Below are 21,625 nucleotides of genomic sequence, written 5' to 3' on the forward strand. Positions count from 1 at the left end.
GTTATTCGGGGATCGGAGACCCTCGGGGATCCCCTGTTATTATTCGGGGAGGGGATGAGGATTCTCTCAAGTAATTCTGACGGGGACGGGGACATACGCAAAATATCGGGGATGGGTATGGACAGATCGGTCCCCTCCCCTCCCCTCCCCATTGCCATCCCTAATTAGGAATGGAAATGAGAATTAAGGAATGGAAATAATTGTGTTTTCTTACTTAAATGAAAGGTGGAATGAGAATCAAAATAGTGGGTCTCACTTAAACCTGAGAATGATTATTAGAGTACGCATTCTCATGGGGAAACGTGAGAATGAGAATATGATTCTCTAAAATAATCATATTACCCTTACTTAAATCATGAAATTCTCTCATTCATAAAAAAAAAATCATGAAATTCTCATTTTATCTTTTCTATTATTATTATTATTATTATTATTATTATTATTATTATTATTATTATTATTATTATTATTATTATTATTATTATTATTAATGACAAGGTCAATTTAATAACTTGTAACAATCTATTCCGATTTAAAAATAAAGTAAACACAACAATGACAATACAATTCCTTCCGAATTCGATTCCGACAACTAAAGTAAATAACTTATTCTGATTCCTATTTCTCATTCCGGTTTTAGTCCATTCCGATTATTGATTAGTAAACACAACATTAATGAATTTGAATACAAATGTACTAATGGTATTTTTTTAATATTTAAATACGCGTGACATCTTGTTTATTTTCGTAAATTAAAAAAAATTAAACATGGTTATTTTATACTTATTTCCTTGAAAGTAAAAAAAAATTAATTTTTTAGTTTAGAAAATTTAAATATTTAATTTACATATTTTTGGGATATAATATTTACTTCTCATTCAAACAAAAATCATAAAAGTTCACATTTTCTATTCAAATGCAAATGTTTTAAAATCATATATAAGTTACAAAAAAAAAATTTAATAAAAAAATCATAAAATTAATAAAATTTTAGATTTAAAACATTTAACAAATAAGCTCCAATAATGGAATGACTTGCCATTTACCAAATTATTTGTCAAAATTTTATTTAAGGAAAAATCAGCTAGGAGAAAGTGCCTATGCTATAATAAACAAGTTTTTTTTTTTAAAGAAAGTTATGTTACTCCCACAGACTACAAAGTAAATAGTTCTAAATTATTCCAAATTTTCTTTTAATTCAAAACAAACGTGGATGTTTGAAATTAGCAAGACCTTTCCGCAAAAGAAGAGAAAAAGAGGAAAAAAAAACCATTACTGAAAGTTTATTTTAAGAAATTTCAATTGAATGCATGGATATGCAATAATCAAATTGTACACCGGGTAATAACGCCTAACAATTTATTTTATTATATTGGCCAAATAATTTTTAAGGAATTTATTTATTCTCTTATGGACTAGCACAAGTAGTACTAAATAGTCTCAAAATTAACTAAAATTATGCCACGTGCTTGAAGGTGGCGAGACTTTTCAAATTATCTTTGAAAAGTTTATTTCATTGTTTCAAAAGGGATATAAAAAAATGAACGTCTTATTCTATCTTTGCTTGTCCTAATGAATTTATGAAGAAGTTAGTTATTTTTCTTATATCACGCAGTGATTAAAATCATAGCATTAATATAATATTTAAACATAAATTATGTAAATAAAATATAAAACATGTAAATTTAACATAAACTTGCAAATCAACATTAAGTAGAAAATAAAATATAAATTATATAAATAAAACCTCAGACTAATATATAGAAGATAAAATTAGTAAATTAACATAACAATAGTAAATTAGTATATTATTAGTAAACACAACAAAAACTTACAAATGTAACAAAAAACTGGTAAATCAACATTAAGTATAAAATAAAATATAATTATATGAAGGAAACAAAATACTTGTAAACAGAGAGTAAAACAAAGAAATTAACATAGACGTAGTAAAATTGGTGTATTATTGGTTAACAAAACAAAAACTTATACTTGTAATATAAAACTTGTAAATCAACATTAAATATAAAATAAAATATAAATTGTGCAAGTGAAACATAAGACTTGTAAATAAAAAATAAAACAAGTCAATTAACATAAGAGCGGTAAATTGGAGTATTATTGGTAAAGAAAACAAAAAACTTATAAATATAACATAAAACTTATAAAATAACACTAAGTGTAAAATAAAACATAAATTATGTAAATGAAATATAAAACTTGTAAATAAAAAGTAAAATAAGTAAATTAATATAAGAATTATTAAGAAAATTAAGAACTTATAAATGTAAAATACGAACTCCTTATAATAATGGTTGCCTTATATATTTGCTGACTTTATTTCTAAGTGAATAATGATAATTTTGGGTTATGTAATGCATGTGATGTTATATGTGACACTTTATTGAGGATAAAACTTATTTTCAAAATCAAATTTTAAAAAACTATACTTTTTATGTTTTTCAAAGCTACTTGTAACTAAATTTCCTCAACATCAACTTTAAATACAAGTGAGAAGTAAAGTATAAAACTACAGCAAGTATGTATAAAATTGAAAATTAGATCCAATTTTATTGATATATCATATATGTTTAGTAATATAAGAATGCCTTTTTTTTTTTGGTTTGATCCACATCAAAAAAACATAATTTTCCTTAATTAACCTATGTAGAAAACAATACTATGATAAAAAAGAAGAAGAGAAGTTATATATGTCCTAGAATGAATATAAAATTTACGGTTAAACCAATTTAATAAAAACTTATTATTTTGTTTTTAATTGGTAAGTGACTTTTTTCTTTGTTTAATTAAATTAAAGGAATAAACTATTTTTTGTTGAATGAAAGTTTAATATTGATTTACGAGTTTTATATTATTTTTAATTTTTTTACAATTTTCAAATACCAATTTACCACTCTTTTATTAATTTACTTGTTTTATTTTTTATTTACTAGTTTTATATAATTTATAGATTTTATATTTATCACCGTATTGATGTTATAATTTTAATCATGGCATCATAGAGTTTTCCCATAAATTAAAGCATGTTCAACGCTAAATATTCTAATTTTCTTTTTAATTTGCCTTGTACTTAAAAGTGATGATATTTACCAAATTATTCCTGAGAGTTTATTTCAAGAAGAAAATTCAATCAGCAGAAAGCACAAATGTGATAACTCAAATTTAACCACTTGATAATCACCTTAAAATTCTTCAGTAATAGGCTACGTATCAGTAGCAACGAAACAAAAAATTTATATAGAGTGGGGCTATTCTTAATAACAATATTAATATTTAACAATAAGATAATAAATGAATTTAATGAAAATAATGACAATAGTTATAATAATAGTCTCAATTTCAATAATTTTAATAGAAACAAAAATATGAACTTGAATTAATCTAAGATTTAACAAGGACTCTTCAAATTCTCATTCATGAATTCACTAAAATCTTTTTATTCTATTATTATACAAGACAAAACAACACTACATAATATACAAAAATTAAACAAAACAAATTGATGACGATGAATAATGATACTTTTTACTGTATATACGAACAAAAATTATTAATTAAATAATTATCATATAACTTTTATAAAAAAAATCATCTGTAATGACAATTATGAATAAAAGACTAAGAACTAAGAATACCTACTGAAACTTAATTAAAAGAATATTTGTGTTCTGGTTTCTAGAAGAGGATTTGTATTTTGTATTCTTTAGTCCTGAAGATTTGCAAACGTGAAACACCGTTGGATTCATGTAGGTTTTAGGAATTGGAAAAGAAGTTAATGAGTCAAATTATTTTTTAGATCAAAATAGGGATTTTGAAGAGCAAAAAAAATTATGTTAATTAAATGCAAAGCCGCCAACTCTTGTAATTATTTAAATAAAGAAAATAAATTGTTTTTAAAATTTTTTTATAATAGAGTAGAGTTTAATTTGGACTTTTAGAAAAGAAATTACGCTCAACATTATGATTAATTCTATACGTTGAATAAGTAATTGAATTAAAATTATGACATCAACCCCCTCTGCCGTCACTGCTCGAGTCTGTCAATGCTGATTCGAGTATACATAATAGGGATTACTCTTAAAATTTTCATTTACTACGTCAGCCGTCAGGTGCTCCAAAATAGTTAAGGCTTAACAAATATTTTTCAAATTTTTATTTCAAGAAAATTTAATCAGAAGAAAGCAGGCACGTGGGAATTCAAGTTGCGCCATAATATAACCTTCAAAGTTATCTCTTAAATATGTGATCCATTAAACCATACTTAATACTAAAACGATTCCTTGTAATCAGCCACGTGTTTGGAAGAAGTGGTATAGACTTACCAAATTATACTACTAAAAAATTTATTTCAACAAAATCAGGGTTAAAAAGAAAACACACATGAGAAAATTTAAATTTGCGCTAAATTATAATTTTCAAAAAATTCTCGATTATGAAAAACTCATAAAAAAATTGTAAGAAACCATTATCAATCTCCTTTGAAGATTACAGGTGACATTCATGATATTTCATCAGATGTATTAGTGCAATATATGGCATGATAATCTTCTATGAAAGTTTTACAAGTACAAAAATTGTTAGCATATATATCTAAGAAATTGTGTTGTATTCACGGTGAGACTCCAACTAATATAAATAAACGTCGCTGCAGCAACAGAGGATCATAATGAAAAAACCCCCCTGCAGGGGGAACCAAAAGATAAATAACAAGTAATCGAGGAGCACGAGAGCAAAAACCAGGATATAAAAATAGAAGTGAGACACTTGAGGAGTAGATTTCACTTGCATTTAGAGCTCATTTCGCTTTGCTGTTCGAAAACGCTCTCACTGAGTCACGACTCGCAACTCACGACCTGGGAGAGAGATTTACAAAAAGGAAAACGAAAACAAAAAGGAAAAAAGAAAAAAAAAAAAACTACGAAACCCTCCTCTTCTGTTCTAAACACTCGATGTGACGTGAAAGAAAGATTTGTAAATTCAGTTTTCTGTTGTCAATTAAAAGACAAAACGTTTTGTTGAAAACTTAAGAATGGGTGAAAAGCTGGAGCAGCAGCTGAAAGAAGTTGGATCGAAGCTTGAGACGCCTCCTTCCACCAAAGACGGTCTTGTTAAGCTCTTAAAGGTTTGCATTCTTTATTTCTCAGCTAATTGCTTATATATCTATATCTATATATATATATGTTAATTCAAATTTTTTTTGTTTGGGTAATTAGCTGGTGACAGTTAGCCAGGTAGTCAGTTAATTTAGTTTCTGTTCGGCTGCCGAGGGCTGAGGGAGTCGTTCATAGTGAACGAATGGGAGGAATCATTTGAGTTTGTTGTAGTTGTTGTTACTGTTTTCGTTGAAGAAGGTGAAGCCTTCATCTTAGGGTTAGTGAGAAGTATAGTTTATGGTGAATTTTTCCAATTTCTAGGGTTGAATCTGATAGTTTGACGGTAGTTCGAGGAAATTGTCAAATTAGGGTCGTTTCATGTGTCTTGTTGATTTTACAGAGATGCTGGGTTCTGTTTGTGCTGGGAAAATTTGGTGAAATTAAATCGACTTAGGGGATTTGTTTATTGGTCTGAGGGATTCTTTAGTCACTCTGATGTATGTTTTACTGGACTCTAGTTGCTAAAAGTCCTGTACCTATGCTATGCTCATGTTTATACAGTTATTCCATTATACTCGCACATCAATTAGACACCTGAGACTAGTGAAATTATTTATTTATGTCCAATGATAGCATCTTGATTCTGTTACTTGGCAATGTTCTGCATTTTTTTCTTCTCAACCTGCAGCAAGCTGCGACATGTCTTTCAGAATTGAACCAATCACCACCGGCTTCAATATTAGAGGCCATGCAACCTTTTCTTAATGCAATTGTCCAGCCAGTGCTGCTGAAGCATCAAGATAAGGACGTCAAGCTTCTAGTTGCAACATGTATTTGTGAAATAACCAGAATTACCGCACCTGAAGCTCCCTATAGTGACGATGTTCTCAAGGTGCATTTCTTGCACCAAGGTCAACTGGTTAATGGAATTGATTTATTCATTTCTAAAACACCAATGAATTTCAGTTTAATTCCTGTTCTATTGGTGTGGGCAGGATATTTTTCAGTTGATTGTGGGAACCTTTAGTGGGTTGAAGGATACTGGTGGTCCATCATTTGGAAGGAGAGTTGTCATTCTGGAGACTCTTGCAAAATATAGGTCATGTGTTGTGATGTTGGATCTTGAATGTGATGAATTAGTGAATGAAATGTACAGTACTTTTTTTGCTGTTGCCAGGTTTGTTTAAATCCATAATTCGTTTATATTTATCATAATTTAGTTTGTGGAAAGTGCTTCATTTTGAAATACCTTTTACCGACTCTTCTGATTAAATAAATCCGTATTAGCTTTTTCCCTGAAAGATAAGATCTTCCGTTTTGATAACTACTGCTTTGGACTCTTCTTGTATGCAGTGATGATCATCCAGAAAGTGTTCTTTCGTCAATGCAAACAATCATGATTGTTCTTTTAGAAGAAAGTGAGGACATTCACGAAGATCTTTTAGTTATTTTGTTGTCTGCGTTAGGTCGTAACAAAAATGTAAGCATTTTATATATTTGCAAGATAATGAAGACGTTGTGTTGCTTTTCCACAGTGGGATCCATTATATCTCTCTGGTCGTTATATTGCTGTGTTTGTTCTGTTAGTTTGGGAGAGAACTCATTTTCTGGTACTTGTAATGGCAGGATACTGCAAGGCGGCTTGCAATGAATGTTATAGAGCAATGTGCTGGAAAACTTGAAGCTGGAATAAAGCAGTTCCTTGTGTCATCAATGTCAGGAGATAGCAGGCCAGGACACAGTCATATTGACTATCATGAAGTAATTTATGATGTATATCGTTGTTCTCCTCAGATATTATCTGGAGTGGTGCCATACCTCACAGGAGAGTTGTTGGTAATTGCTGATTTTTTGGTTAACTTTTCTGACTGAAATACTTTTACTTGCTCATTTTGTATAAGATTCCATAAGAATCTTAATATTATGATCATCACGTGATGATTGGGTTCTTAGTATAGAAGTTTCAACATCTGCAGACTGATCAACTAGACACTCGTTTAAAAGCAGTGGGATTAGTTGGAGATCTATTTGCTGTGCCTGGATCCGCTAACAATGAACAATTTCACTCAGTATTTTCAGAGTTCTTGAAAAGATTGACTGATAGAATAGTTGCAGTACGCATGTCTGTCCTTGAGCACGTCAAGAGCTGTTTGCTGACAGATCCGTCTAGAGCTGATGCTCCTCAAATTCTAAGTAAGTGCATAATTTGTCTACAGCTTAATGTTACTGCTGCTCTGCTAATTTTCTTGCTGTTCAATTTTTCTAGCTGCACTCTGTGATCGGCTTCTAGACTTTGATGAAAATGTTCGAAAGCAAGTTGTTGCTGTTATTTGTGATGTGGCATGTCATGCTCTAAATTCCATTCCAGTTGAGACTGTAAAACTGGTTGCGGAGCGTCTTCGAGATAAATCTGTATGCATATTGTTCCCCTTTGCGTTGTTTGTGCTCATTTGTTTCTTAAATCTTTGGTTGATTTAAACAGAAATGATTGTTTTTGTTTCCCAAAATTTCAGGTACTTGTTAAAAGGTATACTATGGAGAGACTGGCTGACATTTTCAGGGGATGCTGCCTGAGGAACTTTAATGGATCTATCAATCAGAATGAATTTGAATGGATTCCTGGGAAGATTTTGAGATGTTTATATGACAAAGATTTCGGGTAAAATTTAAGTTCACGTGCTCATAGATTTATTATTTTTACATCCACGTTTCGTTTTTAATGAGTAAGGAGAATTTGGGACGGTCTGAAATTGTTTATCTCTGGGAATCCTCATACTTCTTTTCTGAATATCTAATTTGTTTAATTTCTAAAATTGTGATCTCAAAGACTCTGATGTTCTGCAATGATTCTTCATCTTTATTACATTTTTCAGTTTCTTATTTAAAAAAAAACAGCCTCTGATGTTTTAGTTTGTTGAACTTTAAAACCTGCCAGAATAAAGAAGTGGAGGAAAAAGCATTACATTTTCTGTTTTGTTTGTTAAAATCGGAAAACACTGAAGACAGTTGGTGGAAATTAAAACGTTTATAATGTCTTGCTCTTCTATGGATTTATGTTTAGAATATTCTGACCTGTTTTCAACATGTTAATCCATTCTACAGATCAGATACAATTGAATCAGTCCTCTGTGGGTCCTTGTTCCCGACCGGTTTCTCTGTTAAAGATAGAGTTAGACATTGGGTGAGAATTTTCTCAGGATTTGACAGAATTGAGATGAAGGCTCTTGAGAAGATACTGGAGCAAAAACAAAGGTGCACCATAATTGCTTGGTTTTGTAATCAGGCATCATGTGACTATTGTTGAACCTCTCATCTTTCAATTTTATTTGATGGATTGTGCACTGATTTCCAGGGGATTTGCTCTTGGATTGCAGGTTGCAGCAAGAGATGCAGAGATATCTCTCCCTTAGGCAGATGCATCAGGTTTGCACCCTCTGGAAGTTGCATGGCTGATTTTGAAGAGAAAAAGTTGAACTGTTACATAGTTTTTGTGAATTAAAGTAATTGATCCTATAAATGCAGGATGGTGATGCCCCTGAGATCCAGAAAAAAATTTTGTTCTGCTTTCGGGTGATGTCTCGTTCATTTGCTGAGCCTGCAAAGGCTGAGGAGAATTTTCTAATTCTTGATCAATTGAAAGATGCTAATGTCTGGAAGATTTTAATGAATCTACTTGATTCAAACACTAGCTTTGATCAAGCTTTTACTGGTCGGGTAAGCAATATGATACTGACAGATCCATATAGTTTCGCAGATCAGTTTTTAAAGTAACTGGGGTAGGAATTTCGTTGGCTCCGTGTCGACTATCTTGTGACCACCAGAATTGGTGCCTTGAACAATCTTTTGCTGCTTCCCTAATTCTACAGCTACTACTACTACTAACACTGTCTTTATCTAGATACCATCCATTCTACCATATTACTCGTGGTTTAATGGAGTTTTATTTTGATGATGGAGTTTGTTTTGTGGATTGATTTTGTCAGTATATATTTTCCTGTTTTGCAGGATGATTTGCTTAAAATACTTGGTGCAAAACACCGACTATACGATTTCCTCAGCACTCTCTCCATGAAGTGTTCTTACTTACTTTTTAACAAGGAGCATGTAAAAGAAATTCTTCTTGAAGTTGCTGCACAAAAATCTTCTGCAAATGCACAATTTATGCAGTCTTGCATGGATATACTGGGGGTAAAAACATGTTCCCTGCATTTTCTTTGTCTGATATACTAGTTACTTGTTCTCATATATACAAATTCTCTTTGTTAATTGTTATGTTTATACTCGCAATTTCTCTGCATCACTTATGTGATTTTTTTTCATTATCCTTTTTTTTTTAGCATATCTTTCCTCATCTGTATTGAAACACTCATTTATGATATCATATGCCTTATGTTGCTCTCATAATTTCACACTACTCATGTCATTTGGAAGCAACTGCAGAAAATTTCTTTTTGCTATTTATTTTTTTACAATTGCTGATATCTGATGATACAACATTTTTACATGAATCTTTCATGCTGTCCTCTTCCTTTTGTTCCACGATAGCAAATATAAAAACCCTGTTTTTAAATGTTATATGTGATTAACTTTCAGATTCTTGCACGCTTCAGTCCATTGTTGCTGGGTGGCACTGAAGAGGAACTGGTAAATCTACTGAAAGAGGAAAATGAAATAATAAAGGAAGGTATTTTGCATGTTTTAGCGAAGGCTGGTGGGACCATTCGGGAACAACTTGCAGCAACATCAAGGTACAACTCTTGAATTTATTGACTTCTAAGTGCGTGTTCTAGACCCTTATTATCTGCTTTTTATTTACCTGCAGTTCTGTAGACCTTTTATTGGAAAGGCTCTGCTTAGAAGGTAGTCGACGACAGGCCAAGTATGCTGTACATGCACTAGCAGCAATAACAAAGGATGATGGACTTAAATCTCTCTCTGTTTTATACAAGGTTTTGTATTATTTTTTCTTGAATGACCATATAACTAATATTCAATTGGACCACCCTTACGATTGCTGTGTGCTTATGATATTTGCAAAACTTGATGTTTCTTGCCCAATTTCAGAGGCTTGTGGACATGTTGGAGGAGAAGACTCATTTACCTGCTGTATTACAATCTCTGGGATGTATAGCTCAGACTGCAATGCCAGTTTTTGAAACTAGAGAGAGTGAAATTGAAGAATTTATAAAAAGCAAGATCCTCAGATGCAGTAATGTATGTTCTCCAAGATCCATTGGACTCCCTTTGCAACACTTTTTCATAGTTTTATTTAATGGTATATTTCTCTGTTTCAGAAAATAAGAAACGATACAAAGGCATGTTGGGATGACAGAAGTGAACTTTGTTTACTGAAGGTGTGTCATATTAGTTCAGTTTTATATTAACTATTTTTCAAGTCAATAAAGATTGCTGTAGTTTTCTGTTCCATGGGATATTATTTTCTATTATTATTATTAACTGATGAAATTTTGATTAAGGCAGTTCCTTGATGGATCATCCGTAAAGTGGGTTACACCTGAATTTTACTTTCTTTGTGGTGCTGCAGATATATGGTATTAAAACACTAGTGAAGAGCTACTTGCCTGTGAAAGATGCCCATATTCGTCCTGGTATTGATGACCTTCTGGGAATCCTAAAAAGCATGCTTTCTTATGGCGAAATGTCAGAAGATATAGAATCGAGGTGATTTAGTCACATGGGAGTATCACTATGCTGTATTCCAGTGCATTTGTTGATTCATTTATAATGTACAACTATTTGCTGTGATGCAGTTCGGTTGATAAAGCACATTTGAGGCTTGCTTCAGCAAAGGCGGTTCTTCGATTGTCGAGGCAATGGGACCATAAGATACCTGTTGATGTCTTCCACCTAACCCTGAGGACACCGGAGGTAAGGCTATCAAGATGTTTCTTTCCCGGCATCTGATATTGTTGATTCAAATGATCACTTTTCTCGTACATAAATGTTTTCTTTTGTCATTCTTTCTGGGTTGTTGTAGATTTCTTTCCCTCAAGCTAAGAAACTGTTCCTGAGCAAAGTTCATCAATATGTTAAGGACCGTCTTTTGGATGCAAAATATGCATGTGCCTTCTTATTCGGTATAACTGAATCAAAGTCCCCTGAGTTTGAAGAGGTATATGGACTAGACTTAATTGGTTCAAAGTAATTCTTCATGTTCGAGGCGGGTGTATTTTACACTTGTCAGTGTGGTACGATTTCAAAACTATTTTGTCTGAAAATTTCACATCCCATTTGAAATGGCAGGAGAAACAGAACCTGGCTGATATCATCCAGATGCATCACCAGATGAAGGCACGTCAGATCTCCGTGCAATCTGATGCAAATTCCTTCGCAACATATCCTGAATACATTATCCCATATTTGGTCCATACTTTTGCTCATCATTCATGTCCCGATATAGACGAATGCAAGGATGTCAAGGCATTTGAACTAGTATACTGGTATGAATTTCGTTGTCTTGAATGTACTTTTATGAGCTATTATACGCTGATCTCTTGCTAATTGGTGAAAATGGAAATTGATCATTCCTACTGATTGCTGTCATATTCCTTTTTATTCAGTCGACTTTACTTCATTGTTTCTATGCTGATCCATAAAGATGAAGATGTCAAGTCAGAAGCTAGTAACAAGGAGAGCATTTCTGTAATAATCTCGATCTTTCGTAGTATTAAGTGCTCCGAAGACATAGTTGACGCAGCAAAGTCAAAGGTTTGGGAAGATACTTCTTTATGTTTGCTGTTGTTGATTATTAAATTTAAGCATGTAAACGACCACAAGGATGCAGGGACTAGCCAAACCTGAACTTATATAAGAATTTTTTTTGAATTCCAGAATTCACATGCTATTTGTGACCTTGGCTTGTCGATAACCAAGCGCTTATCCCGAATGGAGGATAATTCACAAGGGGTGTTTTCATCTGTCTCTCTACCCTCAACGCTGTATAAGCCATATGAAAAGAAAGAAGGCGATGATTCTCTTGTAAGTTCTCTCCTGACTGAATTTTGTTTCGCCCTGGCTTCATCATTTTACAGGATTATATTTTTTTCTAATTAAAAATTACTGTTGTATATTAGATTGGATGTCATGAAGTTTATCATGCTTATTATGTATTTTCTCTGTATCAGCTTGTTTACTTCTTGTCACTTGTTCAATCTTCAGTGGCCTTCAAATTATCTTTGTAGTCCTCCAAAAGGAAATGAGTTTTTATGTGGCAGTTTTGACTTAACGGCTATATGCCCACTGTGAGATGCTAATAATTGACTAATTCTTCTTTTATCATCATCATCTTAATAATAATAATAATAATAATTTCTGTACTATTATTATTGGCCAATCACCTTAAGTGAATTGTGATCATGCATGTTAACGTTGCATGGTTTTGACAGGCAAGTGAAAGGCAAACTTGGTTGGCTGATGAGAGTGTCTTGACTCATTTTGAATCGCTTAAGTTAGAAACTCATGAAGTGGTGAGTTCTCTGGCTTAACAATGCTATTGGCTACATGGATATATTTTACGCATTTTATTTCTATCTCTAATCTTTTGTGCGCTTTGATCACATTAGGTTGGTTCAGAAATTGCCAGGCATGAGGCTCTGGATGACTTAGAAAAAGATGGAAATGAAGTGCCTTTGGGGAAAATGATACAGCAATTAAAATCTCAGGGAGCCAAGGGTGGAAAGGCTAAGAAGAAAAAATCATCACCAGCTGAAGTGAAAGGTACTGAAAATGATGTTGATATTCTGCAAATGGTTAGGGAGATAAATTTGGATAATCTGGGGGTATTAAATAAGTTTGAATCAAGCAATGGTCATAAACATTTTCCAAGTAAGCAAATAAAAGTTGATCTTGAGAATGAAGAAATTAAGAAAAGAAAAGCTACCGATGTGACATCTTTTCCAGTACCCAAGCGTCGAAGGTCATTGTCTGCTCATGGTGGTTTCCGAACTCCAAAAAGTAATTCGAAGGCTCCTTTGAGAGCTTCAGGAGGTGGTTCGCATCATGCTGGAGTTTCCTCATTCCAGTCCATTGACATGGATGATGACATTTCTGAATCAGAAGTGAAAATATCTACGAAGAAAAAAAAATTTACAAGCAATGAGTCAGACTCGTTTGCATCACGCTTTCAAGGGAGCAGAAGCTTCTCATCAAAACGTAAAGGGAAATCTGCTGATTTGGGTCATGATAATGAGGCAGATGAAGTTGGAGAAGCAGATGAAGGTGATCTGAAGGTGAGCATTTACTCTATTCAATTTGCTTTGGGAGGTGAACTACTCCCATATCATGTGGTTGTTAGTACTTCGATTATGAACTCATTTACGGCATCTTCAGAATTCTGACATGCTTTCGAAGTCTCCTGTTGGATCTGCCAAGAAGCGCAAAAGAAGAAGCATTGCAGGATTGGCAAAGGTGAGCATGACATTGGACTATTTGTTCCTCATTCAAGCTCATCTTTTTTATAGTAAACAGAATCTGATGAAAATATGAAAAGATGAGCTTGAAGTGGATTAGGCGTCCACGAGGGGGGGGGGGGGGGTTCTTTCAACTGGGGGTATCTGATGACAGTCAAAATTCTCAGTTAACCTCATCTATGGTACACAAGGAAAAATCCTTCCTAAAATGTTTTATATAGCTAATACACAAATCGGGAATGTGAATCTTGATCCTTGTTGCGTGAAATTGGAGATGATTATTGTAATTAATAACAGTATGATCTAGTCATTTTTATATTTTTACTCAGTTGTTGACTGCTATTTTTCTTTCTTGATCTTGTTTTGCCATGGTTTCCCTGTAATTATTTAGTTTGAGCTTTGAGCAAATATTTATGCAGAATGGTGCTCAAATGTTTTTCTCCTCTTATATACGTTTGAACAAGGTTTGGGGTTGAATTCATTATTTTCTTCCCCTTCTATTTTCTTTTTTCAGTCCCTGGGGTAATCTTCTTTCTTGTCCATGACCATTTTTAACAAATTGGCGATATCTTTTTGTCTTTTAATGTGGCTTTTTTCAATCAATACTGAGAATTAAAATTTCCATACTTTTGAACACTTTTTACTTTGCAGCGACTTTAAAGATTCTTATTCTAAAAGCTCACAGTTAATTGCTGGAGGGACTCCCTCTTGACTCACATAGTGTATGATCTATGGTATTGTTTTAGCAAATATAGTACTCTCTATCATGTATTGCTAACTTTTTCAATAATCCTGCTCGGGATATACTCTTATTTCTAGTTTATTTTTGCCTAAAATAGGAGATCATCTATATCTTCCATGTAAAATGTAATTTGCTGACATTTTATTTGCTTTCTCTTCAGTGTACAACAAAGAATGCTGGAGTTAATATTGAAGACTTGATTGGTTACAGAATAAAAGTCTGGTGGCCCATGGATAAGCAGTGAGTATCCAATCAAGATATATTGGGTGGAAAATGTAAATAAAGCAGTATAATGCAGAGGATACGGATGCTTTAATTTTGTGTCCATGCTTGTGTACATATAGAATTAGAATTTAGGATTAACCTCAAATAGGGATCTTTTAGGGCATTAACCTCAGAAATTGACATACATCAAAGTTTAGTTGCAATAATTTTGGCTGCTGCTAAGGGTTCTATGCCTTGCTCTCCATCCATGTCTAATCACATTTACATGTGCATGCATGTGTTTGAGCATTCAAAAAAGATTTTTTAACCTCTAATTTCCTTTCATGCATGGTGTGTAGAGATTACTTGAGAACCAGTTTGTCGTACATTGAATCAGACCAAACCTTTCTCATATTAAATTTGTCAATTCATCATGTTATATTGTTTTCTAAAGAGCCTAATTTAATTTAGTGTTGCAGGGTTGTATCCTACTGCAACTGAAGCTTTATTTCCATTCATTCTCATTTTGAAATACCAATATAATTTTTTTTTTTTTTTAACGACAGTACTGGAAAGATGATTTGTTGATGTATCTTATTGCTAAATCAACAGGTTTTATGAAGGCACTATTAAATCTTATGACCCTATAAAAAAGAAGCATGTGGTAAGTTGCAGTTTAGTGGCTTTTCTCTCTGAGTTCTTATCTTGGGGCTGCTTGATGTGAGTTATTTGTCTCTATTTTTCACATGATCCTTAAGATAATTCTTTCTGTTGGCATGGTATTATAGATATTATATGATGATGAAGATGTAGAAGTACTTCGTTTAGATAAAGAACGGTGGGAGCTTCTTGACAATGGTCGCAAGCCTACAAAGGTTTAAGATTCTCTTTCTTCAGCGTTTTTCCAAAGTTTCCTTGAATGCAGCAATGATTGACATTATCCAAAGTTCTAATAACTTTTTCCTTACTCTATCTATAGAAATCAAAGTCGAATTCATTGAAGCATGCCTCGTTAATACAAGTGTAAGTGTTGTCTTTAGACGATCCATGCTCCCAAAAGTGGCAGTTTTATTTATTTTATTTTATTTCATTTTTTGGTGAAAGTGAACCGGCGGCAATTTTTCCCACAATAATGTTGTGTTTTTTCTAAGATAGTACTGAGGTTCTGGACTTTGTTCTCTATGTAACTTACTATTGCTCTTAGACAATAACATTCCACTCATTTATTCTTTAATTGTTTCTCAGATCATCTGGGAAGAAGAATAAACTTTCGGGTGGTGCACGTCAAAATAAGAAATCAATGAAGTGAGTAACATTTGGCTTCTCAGATGCAACTGTGCTAATCTATTTCTATTTTGAAGTTTTAAATCAATTGGTCTTCGTTTTTTTAGAGATAAGGGGAAGAGAACTCCAAAGAAAAGCTTGAAGGACAGGCCAAAATTTGCATCAAAGAGCTACTTTAGTGAAGATGAGGACAGTGAGAAAACTGACGTTTCAGATCCTAAACCCACTACTGTGTCAAAAGTTCTTGAAACGAACTCAGGTTATTTGTTTCATCTGTTAGATATCACTGATTTTTTCAGTTGCAATGCAATAAACAAAAAACAGACTGCGACTGGAAAGAAGGAATCCATGTCTTTTTGGTTTTTTATTTTATTTTTCTTTTGTTCGTCAGGTGATTCTCAAGGCAAACGAGCGGACATGGAGGATGAAAATCTCACTGACAAGGAGGAATCTGACAAGGAATTTAAGATGATTTCTGAAGAGAGGGATGTTGAAGATACAGAGGGGAACCTGAATGGTGAGGATGAGTCGGATGAAGTAGATAAGATGGATTCTGAAGAAAAACCTGCAGAAGAGGTGGGGAGTGTTCCACAAGATGAAAAAAGTGATGAAGAAGACAAAGAAGAGGCTGAATCAAGTAAAGGCTCAAGAGAGGAAGCTAATGAAGATGGCAAATCTGATTCTGAAGGGAATGAAGAAATTAATGGTGATGGGAGTAGTCCTATGAATCCAGAGAAATCTCAGAATGAATTACCAAAGCCTGTTGATGCAGATGATGCTGAAATATCTGATGATGAGCCTCTTGTACTTATGCCCAACTTTTCATTTAAGCATATGAATATTACTAACCTGCAGCAGTGATTGAAATTTTAACTTGATTTTGGGCTTGTGCAGAGCAAGTGGAAGCTTAAAGTAGGAAAATCAGGCTCAAGGCGAGTAGGCTAAGCTGCTTGGGCTTGCTACCAAATTTCACATCAGAATATTCAAAGCTGTGGTGCTGTAGCATAGTCGTGATAGTTGGCAGAGGGTAGAAGGAGATGAATGCCATTTTAACTCTGTAAACAAACTAATAAAAGCAGAAAATGTAAAAATAACTACCATAGGCATTCCAGCTGTTTAGGTAAGAATGTTAGTGTCAGTTAAAAAGATTTGGGCGATGACCATTTCAAGTGACCCTTTGTAGCTATAGATGTTGGGATTTGTACGTACTGACTTGTGGTGGGTGGGTGTAGACAGTAGAGCATCTTTCTGATAGCCATGGCTGTTAAACTAGGTAGGCGAGATGTACATACATTACAGCTACGTATTGGTGATAGTTGTATGTTGGTTTATTCATGCTTGCTTGGTTTGGCACCTAGCATCGCATCCATCAAAGTTAAAGACATGGTTTGACTGTCATTGTCATTATTATTTTGTTGGGATTAATTGCCCTCTCTCTATTATTATCATTTTCCTTTTCTTCCTGTTCTGTATTAAATTCATGATGATATATGAATATCATATCGAATCTACTATTAGTATTAGTGGTGCGAAACTGAAAATGAGCTTTTAGCCATCTGAGCCTGTGGAAGGAGATGGTATTGTTTTTATGTAAAGTGGAATGGAAGTAGAAGTGAACGGAGAACAGGATCAAAGGTAAAATGAGTCTAGGTGAATCTGCACTTGTTGAAATTGCATTTCTTTGAACGAGCAGCTCCGCGCACGTGCTCCTATCCTGAACATATTTGAGATTCAAACGGAAGGATAGTGAACCCTAAACACAAAGGAGTAAGGATGGCTGGATCAACGACACGATTTTATCTTTGTCAATGTCCATTACCATGGTGATTGGTGAGTCCCATGGTAGATGATAAAGTTGGGTGAAAAGTCAAACATGAGACCAGTCAAAACAGAGACCAAGACTTCAGACACGGCTACTGGTCAACTCCTAAACACACGTGTCTATCAAGCTAATTTGTTTATTTTATTATTTCTTTTGAAAAAAAAAAAAAAGGCTAAAAAAAGGCGACTCTTTGGTTTCTAAAACTGAGTGAGCTGAGCTGGAATGGCCGATAAAACCAGACAGATAAGGAAGGAAGGATATCAGAAACGAGCAAAGGAAAGAGAAAATACCCACTCTCTTCTGTTAATGGTGAGCCTGCTTTATGATATTTTGGTTTAGGTACTGGTTATGTTGTGTTTGTTTTCATAAAAACCAGACACGACTAGTAGTGATCGGTTGCTTTCTTCCGGTTTTTGTCTGTAAATAGAACCAGTTAGTTTTGTCGGTAGTTCAATAACGCAGTCACGGAGGATAAGTTCGGTGAGATAAGTGGTTTCGAATCAGTGTCACTGGGTTATTTCTCCCAACCGATATAGTTATATCTTATTATTAACTAGTAAAATATTGCTGCTCATTCATCTTTACCTTTCACAGTTGCTTGCTTGCTTCTTTTTTCTCCTTATTCTCCAAATCCACACGGCAGTAACAAGGTTTTCTCTCTCTCGCAATGTGAAAATTATATTTTATTATGTGTTTGAGCTGATGTGTTTGCGGTGTTCTCGAAATTTGAGAATACATCTTGCTTGTAAATTCTGTGGGTATGATTGATACCTGATGCGTTATTGTTCTTCATTTCTTTCCTTTCTGTGGTAAAACAATTCGTTATAAAAAATTCTTCCTTTATAAAGAAATGCTTCATTTTGCATATTCGATTGCTTCAATTAGCACGTTCTTTCGCCAATTGGCTAATTTTTCCCCTTTTTTAAAAAAAAAAAAATTATTTATTTTGAACGTGGACAAACTTTCATGATACTAGTTTTTTCCTAATTTCTAATGTCTTTGTTTCTTAGTCCCTTTTTTTTTTTTTTTTTTTGCCCAATTAAAAACTTGAGATTGATTTCTGATATATTCCCTTTGAATGTTTTGTTCTTTTCTTTGCAGTGAGTGCCAAGTTCTTAAGCGATCCATCTTAGAAACTGCATTATGAGGCAGCCATTTGGACAGCTAAAAGTGACTGTGGTGCAAGGGAAAAGGTTGGTGATCCGAGATTTCAAGAGCAGTGATCCTTATGTTGTACTCAAGTTGGGCAATCAGGTAATCTCAAGTTCTGCTCTTTTTATCATATGTTGTCTAGTGTCTACCTTCTCTTCTATAATAAAATGCTTGACAAGTTTTGTATTAGATAATATGTATGTAAGTTTGCTGTCAGCAATGATAGATTTTTCTTTTTTTCTTTTTTCAAACAAAAACTTTAATTATCATTCTTGTGTCTTTTGTGACAGATGGCAAAGACTAAGGTTATAAACAGTTGCCTTAATCCCGTTTGGAATGAGGAGCATAGTTTGTCTCTCACAGAGCCAGTTGGAGTTCTGAGTTTGGTATGTTTATGCTCTGATACTCGGTGCATATTATTCTTGATGATTTATGTGATTTATATATATCAAATCTGAAGTAGGTATTTGAGCAATCTCATAATCTAGCCGAGTTAGTTCTTTTTCTGGACTAGTCTTCATCAAACTGTGAAAAGGATAAATCATCCATTATATCTAGTAACTTGAAGCTGCTAATCAATCAAATTCGTCATTGTTGCAGGAAGTGTTTGATAAAGACCGATTCAAGGCAGATGACAAGATGGGAAAGGCCTACCTCAACCTTCAACCAATAATCTCTGCTGCAAGGTTGAGGCATCTTGTGCATGTCTCATCTGGAGAGACACCATTAAGGAAAATTATTCCAGATTCAGAAAACTGCCTAGCCAGGGAAAGCTCAATTATTTGTATAAATGGTGAAGTGGTGCAAAATGTTTGGTTAAGGCTCTGTGAAGTTGAGTCAGGGGAGATAGAACTAAAAGTCAAGATAGTCGATGCTCCTTCGAGGTAGGATAGTGCAGTGCCTCAAGTAGTGTTAAGTGTACTGTCTTGTTTGTAGTCTAGTCTACTTGCTTCAGATTTATCAATAAGATTAATTTGTCTGTAATTTAGGCATTTAGTAAGTGTAATGTATAATGTGTAGCTGGTTTGAAATTGAAATTTGAAATGATCTTAAGTTCGATGAAAATGAATGGCATTTTCTGTACCTAGCTTGTGCAAGCAAGTTGTACTTTTGATGAGATGAGAGCCGAGTTGGTCTTTATTTATGTGTCCTCTCTTTTTTCTCTAATTGTCTCCTTGGAATTTGGATGCTAAAGCCTTTATTTTCATGTCGTGCTAATGCTGGTATTTTATGGAAAATGGCTACGGAGGAGTATCACTTATAAGGACCAGGGACCATGAAATCCAATTTTACTTTAAGAGTGATGATTTATTGGGCGATGGTGTCCGTGACAGTATCACGTGGTGTTATTTGATTAATTTATAACTTAAATGTTATTTATGGAGAGTCATAGAAAATTCTCTCATATGTCTAGATACTCAGCATATTGTGGTCACTTGTGTTCATGAGATCATTCTCTTTAATTTTAAGAAGAGATGAGTTTATATGCTAGCAAAAAAGGAGCATCTTTTTTATTTATTTATTTTGGGTTAAAGGGAATAAAAATCACAAATATTGTTTCTCAAATTAATTAGTATCTATTTTTTCTTTAAAAAAAAAAAGAAAATTGAAACAAAACTAATCTTATTAAAAAATATCAAAAAGAAAGAAGTGATATGGTGAGGGTGACAATTTGATCCGACCCGAATTTTGGCCCGATTAATCCGATCTTAAGTTTTCGAAATTTAACCTGAATATTCAGGTTTCGGGTCAAGTTTGAGGCAAAAAATTATGGCCCAATCAAAACCAAAAGTAGTTCTCTCCTTAAAAAAATTATGGCCCTAGACACAGTAAGAAAGAATTGGTTTTGGTTCATGAATGACATCGCTAAAAACCAAAAGTAGTTCTCTCCTACTTCTTATTGATGCTAGAAATAAAGTTGTAGTGATGGCGGTGTGTAAATAGTAAATATTTAATAATAACAGTTTTGTTCGGGATTTTTTAATTAAATATATCCTATTTACCCCAAAATACTTATAATGCATTTACTTTTTAAATTGGAGAATTGAAATTCAGAATTTGAATAATTGATAGTGTTTATTTCACAAAATAATGATGAAAATGAGAATTATTTAAGTGGGGCCCATAGTAAAATGGGATTAGGGAATGAGAATTTGATTCCCAATGGGGGGTTGGAAATCAGATTCTCATTCTCAAAACTATCTGTATTATCTCCATTAAATTTTCATAATCCCTAAATTTTCTCAGTTAAGTTCTAACACTTTTGTATTTTTGTCCCTTTTGAATTTATAAAAATACCTAGAATTTTTATGATATTTACTAAGAGGTCCTTTATTATTTATTATTACTAACAATATAATGATAATAATAATTATTTTAATAATAATTATTATTAGTATTATTTTTGCTACTGCTGTTGTTATTGTTGTTGTCTTCATTATCATTTTTATTAAATTTATAATAATAATAATTAATGTCGTCATCATCATTATTAATATTGTTATTATTAAAATTTATTTATTTTATTATTTTAATTATTATTATCATTAATGTCATTATTAGTATTAAAATATATTAATTTAATTAATTTAATTAATTTAATTATTATTATTTTCATTATTATTATTATTATTATTATTTTATTCTTACTATTGTTATTATTATAATAGACGCAAATAAAACTAAGTATCACAATTAACAAATGGCATTTTAATAACTTGGAACAATTTGTTTTAATTCCAAGATAAAATAAACACATCAGTGGAATACAATCTATTCTGGTTCTAATTCCAACAACTCAATTAAACAATTTATTTTGATTTTCTTTTCTCATTTTGATTCCAGTGCATTTCAATTCCAGCTCATTCAAATTATCAAT

General features: G+C 33.0%; 2 protein-coding genes across 7 annotated transcripts; both read left to right on the forward strand.

Annotated features, from left to right (window-relative positions):
* The first annotated feature begins 4,788 nt into the window (after positions 1-4,788).
* Positions 4,789-17,171, forward strand: LOC102609699 (sister chromatid cohesion protein PDS5 homolog A). Of its 3 annotated transcripts, XM_015526978.3 has the most exons (34): positions 4,789-5,143; positions 5,803-6,006; positions 6,110-6,291; positions 6,468-6,594; positions 6,741-6,950; positions 7,091-7,307; positions 7,381-7,526; positions 7,628-7,773; positions 8,217-8,366; positions 8,489-8,537; positions 8,637-8,828; positions 9,120-9,302; positions 9,708-9,862; positions 9,937-10,063; positions 10,179-10,328; positions 10,409-10,468; positions 10,660-10,796; positions 10,886-11,003; positions 11,113-11,247; positions 11,379-11,575; positions 11,696-11,843; positions 11,967-12,113; positions 12,521-12,601; positions 12,698-12,851; positions 13,035-13,363; positions 13,464-13,541; positions 14,446-14,525; positions 15,102-15,153; positions 15,278-15,364; positions 15,469-15,512; positions 15,735-15,794; positions 15,881-16,032; positions 16,165-16,577; positions 16,668-17,171. In XM_015526978.3, exons 1-34 carry the CDS (start codon positions 5,051-5,053, stop codon positions 16,716-16,718), a joined length of 4,854 nt encoding a protein of 1,617 aa, XP_015382464.2. In that variant the 5' UTR covers positions 4,789-5,050; the 3' UTR covers positions 16,719-17,171. The 3 variants fall into 3 exon arrangements, with proteins under 3 accessions (XP_015382464.2, XP_006467267.2, XP_024951340.2); XM_006467204.4 differs by having other exon boundaries at positions 12,698-13,363; XM_025095572.2 differs by lacking the exons at positions 14,446-14,525; positions 15,102-15,153; positions 15,278-15,364; ... (3 more) ...; positions 16,165-16,577; positions 16,668-17,171 and adding an exon at positions 14,195-14,277 and having other exon boundaries at positions 12,698-13,363.
* Positions 17,172-17,741: 570 nt separating this feature from the next.
* On the forward strand, positions 17,742-19,891 carry LOC102609241 (protein C2-DOMAIN ABA-RELATED 11). 4 transcript variants are annotated; one of them, XM_006467202.4, is made up of 5 exons: positions 17,797-17,904; positions 18,190-18,245; positions 18,697-18,849; positions 19,038-19,133; positions 19,348-19,891. In XM_006467202.4, exons 3-5 carry the CDS (start codon positions 18,739-18,741, stop codon positions 19,633-19,635), a joined length of 495 nt encoding a protein of 164 aa, XP_006467265.2. In that variant the 5' UTR covers positions 17,797-17,904; positions 18,190-18,245; positions 18,697-18,738; the 3' UTR covers positions 19,636-19,891. The 4 variants fall into 4 exon arrangements, with proteins under 4 accessions (XP_006467266.1, XP_006467265.2, XP_052288381.1 ...); XM_025095573.2 differs by lacking the exon at positions 17,797-17,904 and adding an exon at positions 17,934-18,075; XM_006467203.3 differs by lacking the exon at positions 18,190-18,245 and having other exon boundaries at positions 17,742-17,904.
* The last annotated feature ends 1,734 nt before the right edge of the window (positions 19,892-21,625 follow it).

This window comes from Citrus sinensis, chromosome 2 (assembly GCF_022201045.2).
Source record: "Citrus sinensis cultivar Valencia sweet orange chromosome 2, DVS_A1.0, whole genome shotgun sequence".
Taxonomy (NCBI): Eukaryota; Viridiplantae; Streptophyta; class Magnoliopsida; order Sapindales; family Rutaceae; genus Citrus; species Citrus sinensis.

Excerpts from the sequence above, each read along its gene's own strand:
- LOC102609699 (XM_006467204.4), top strand. The coding sequence starts at position 5,051 with ATGGGTGAAAAGCTGGAGCAGCAGCTGAAAGAAGTTGGATCGAAGCTT. Across the intron at positions 12,114-12,520 it reads AAGAAGGCGATGATTCTCTT|GCAAGTGAAAGGCAAACTTG; the intron begins GTAAGTTCTCTC and ends TGGTTTTGACAG. Across the intron at positions 16,033-16,164 it reads AGTTCTTGAAACGAACTCAG|GTGATTCTCAAGGCAAACGA; the intron begins GTTATTTGTTTC and ends TTTGTTCGTCAG.
- LOC102609241 (XM_006467203.3), top strand. The coding sequence starts at position 18,739 with ATGAGGCAGCCATTTGGACAGCTAAAAGTGACTGTGGTGCAAGGGAAA. Across the intron at positions 18,850-19,037 it reads TACTCAAGTTGGGCAATCAG|ATGGCAAAGACTAAGGTTAT; the intron begins GTAATCTCAAGT and ends CTTTTGTGACAG. Across the intron at positions 19,134-19,347 it reads CAGTTGGAGTTCTGAGTTTG|GAAGTGTTTGATAAAGACCG; the intron begins GTATGTTTATGC and ends TCATTGTTGCAG.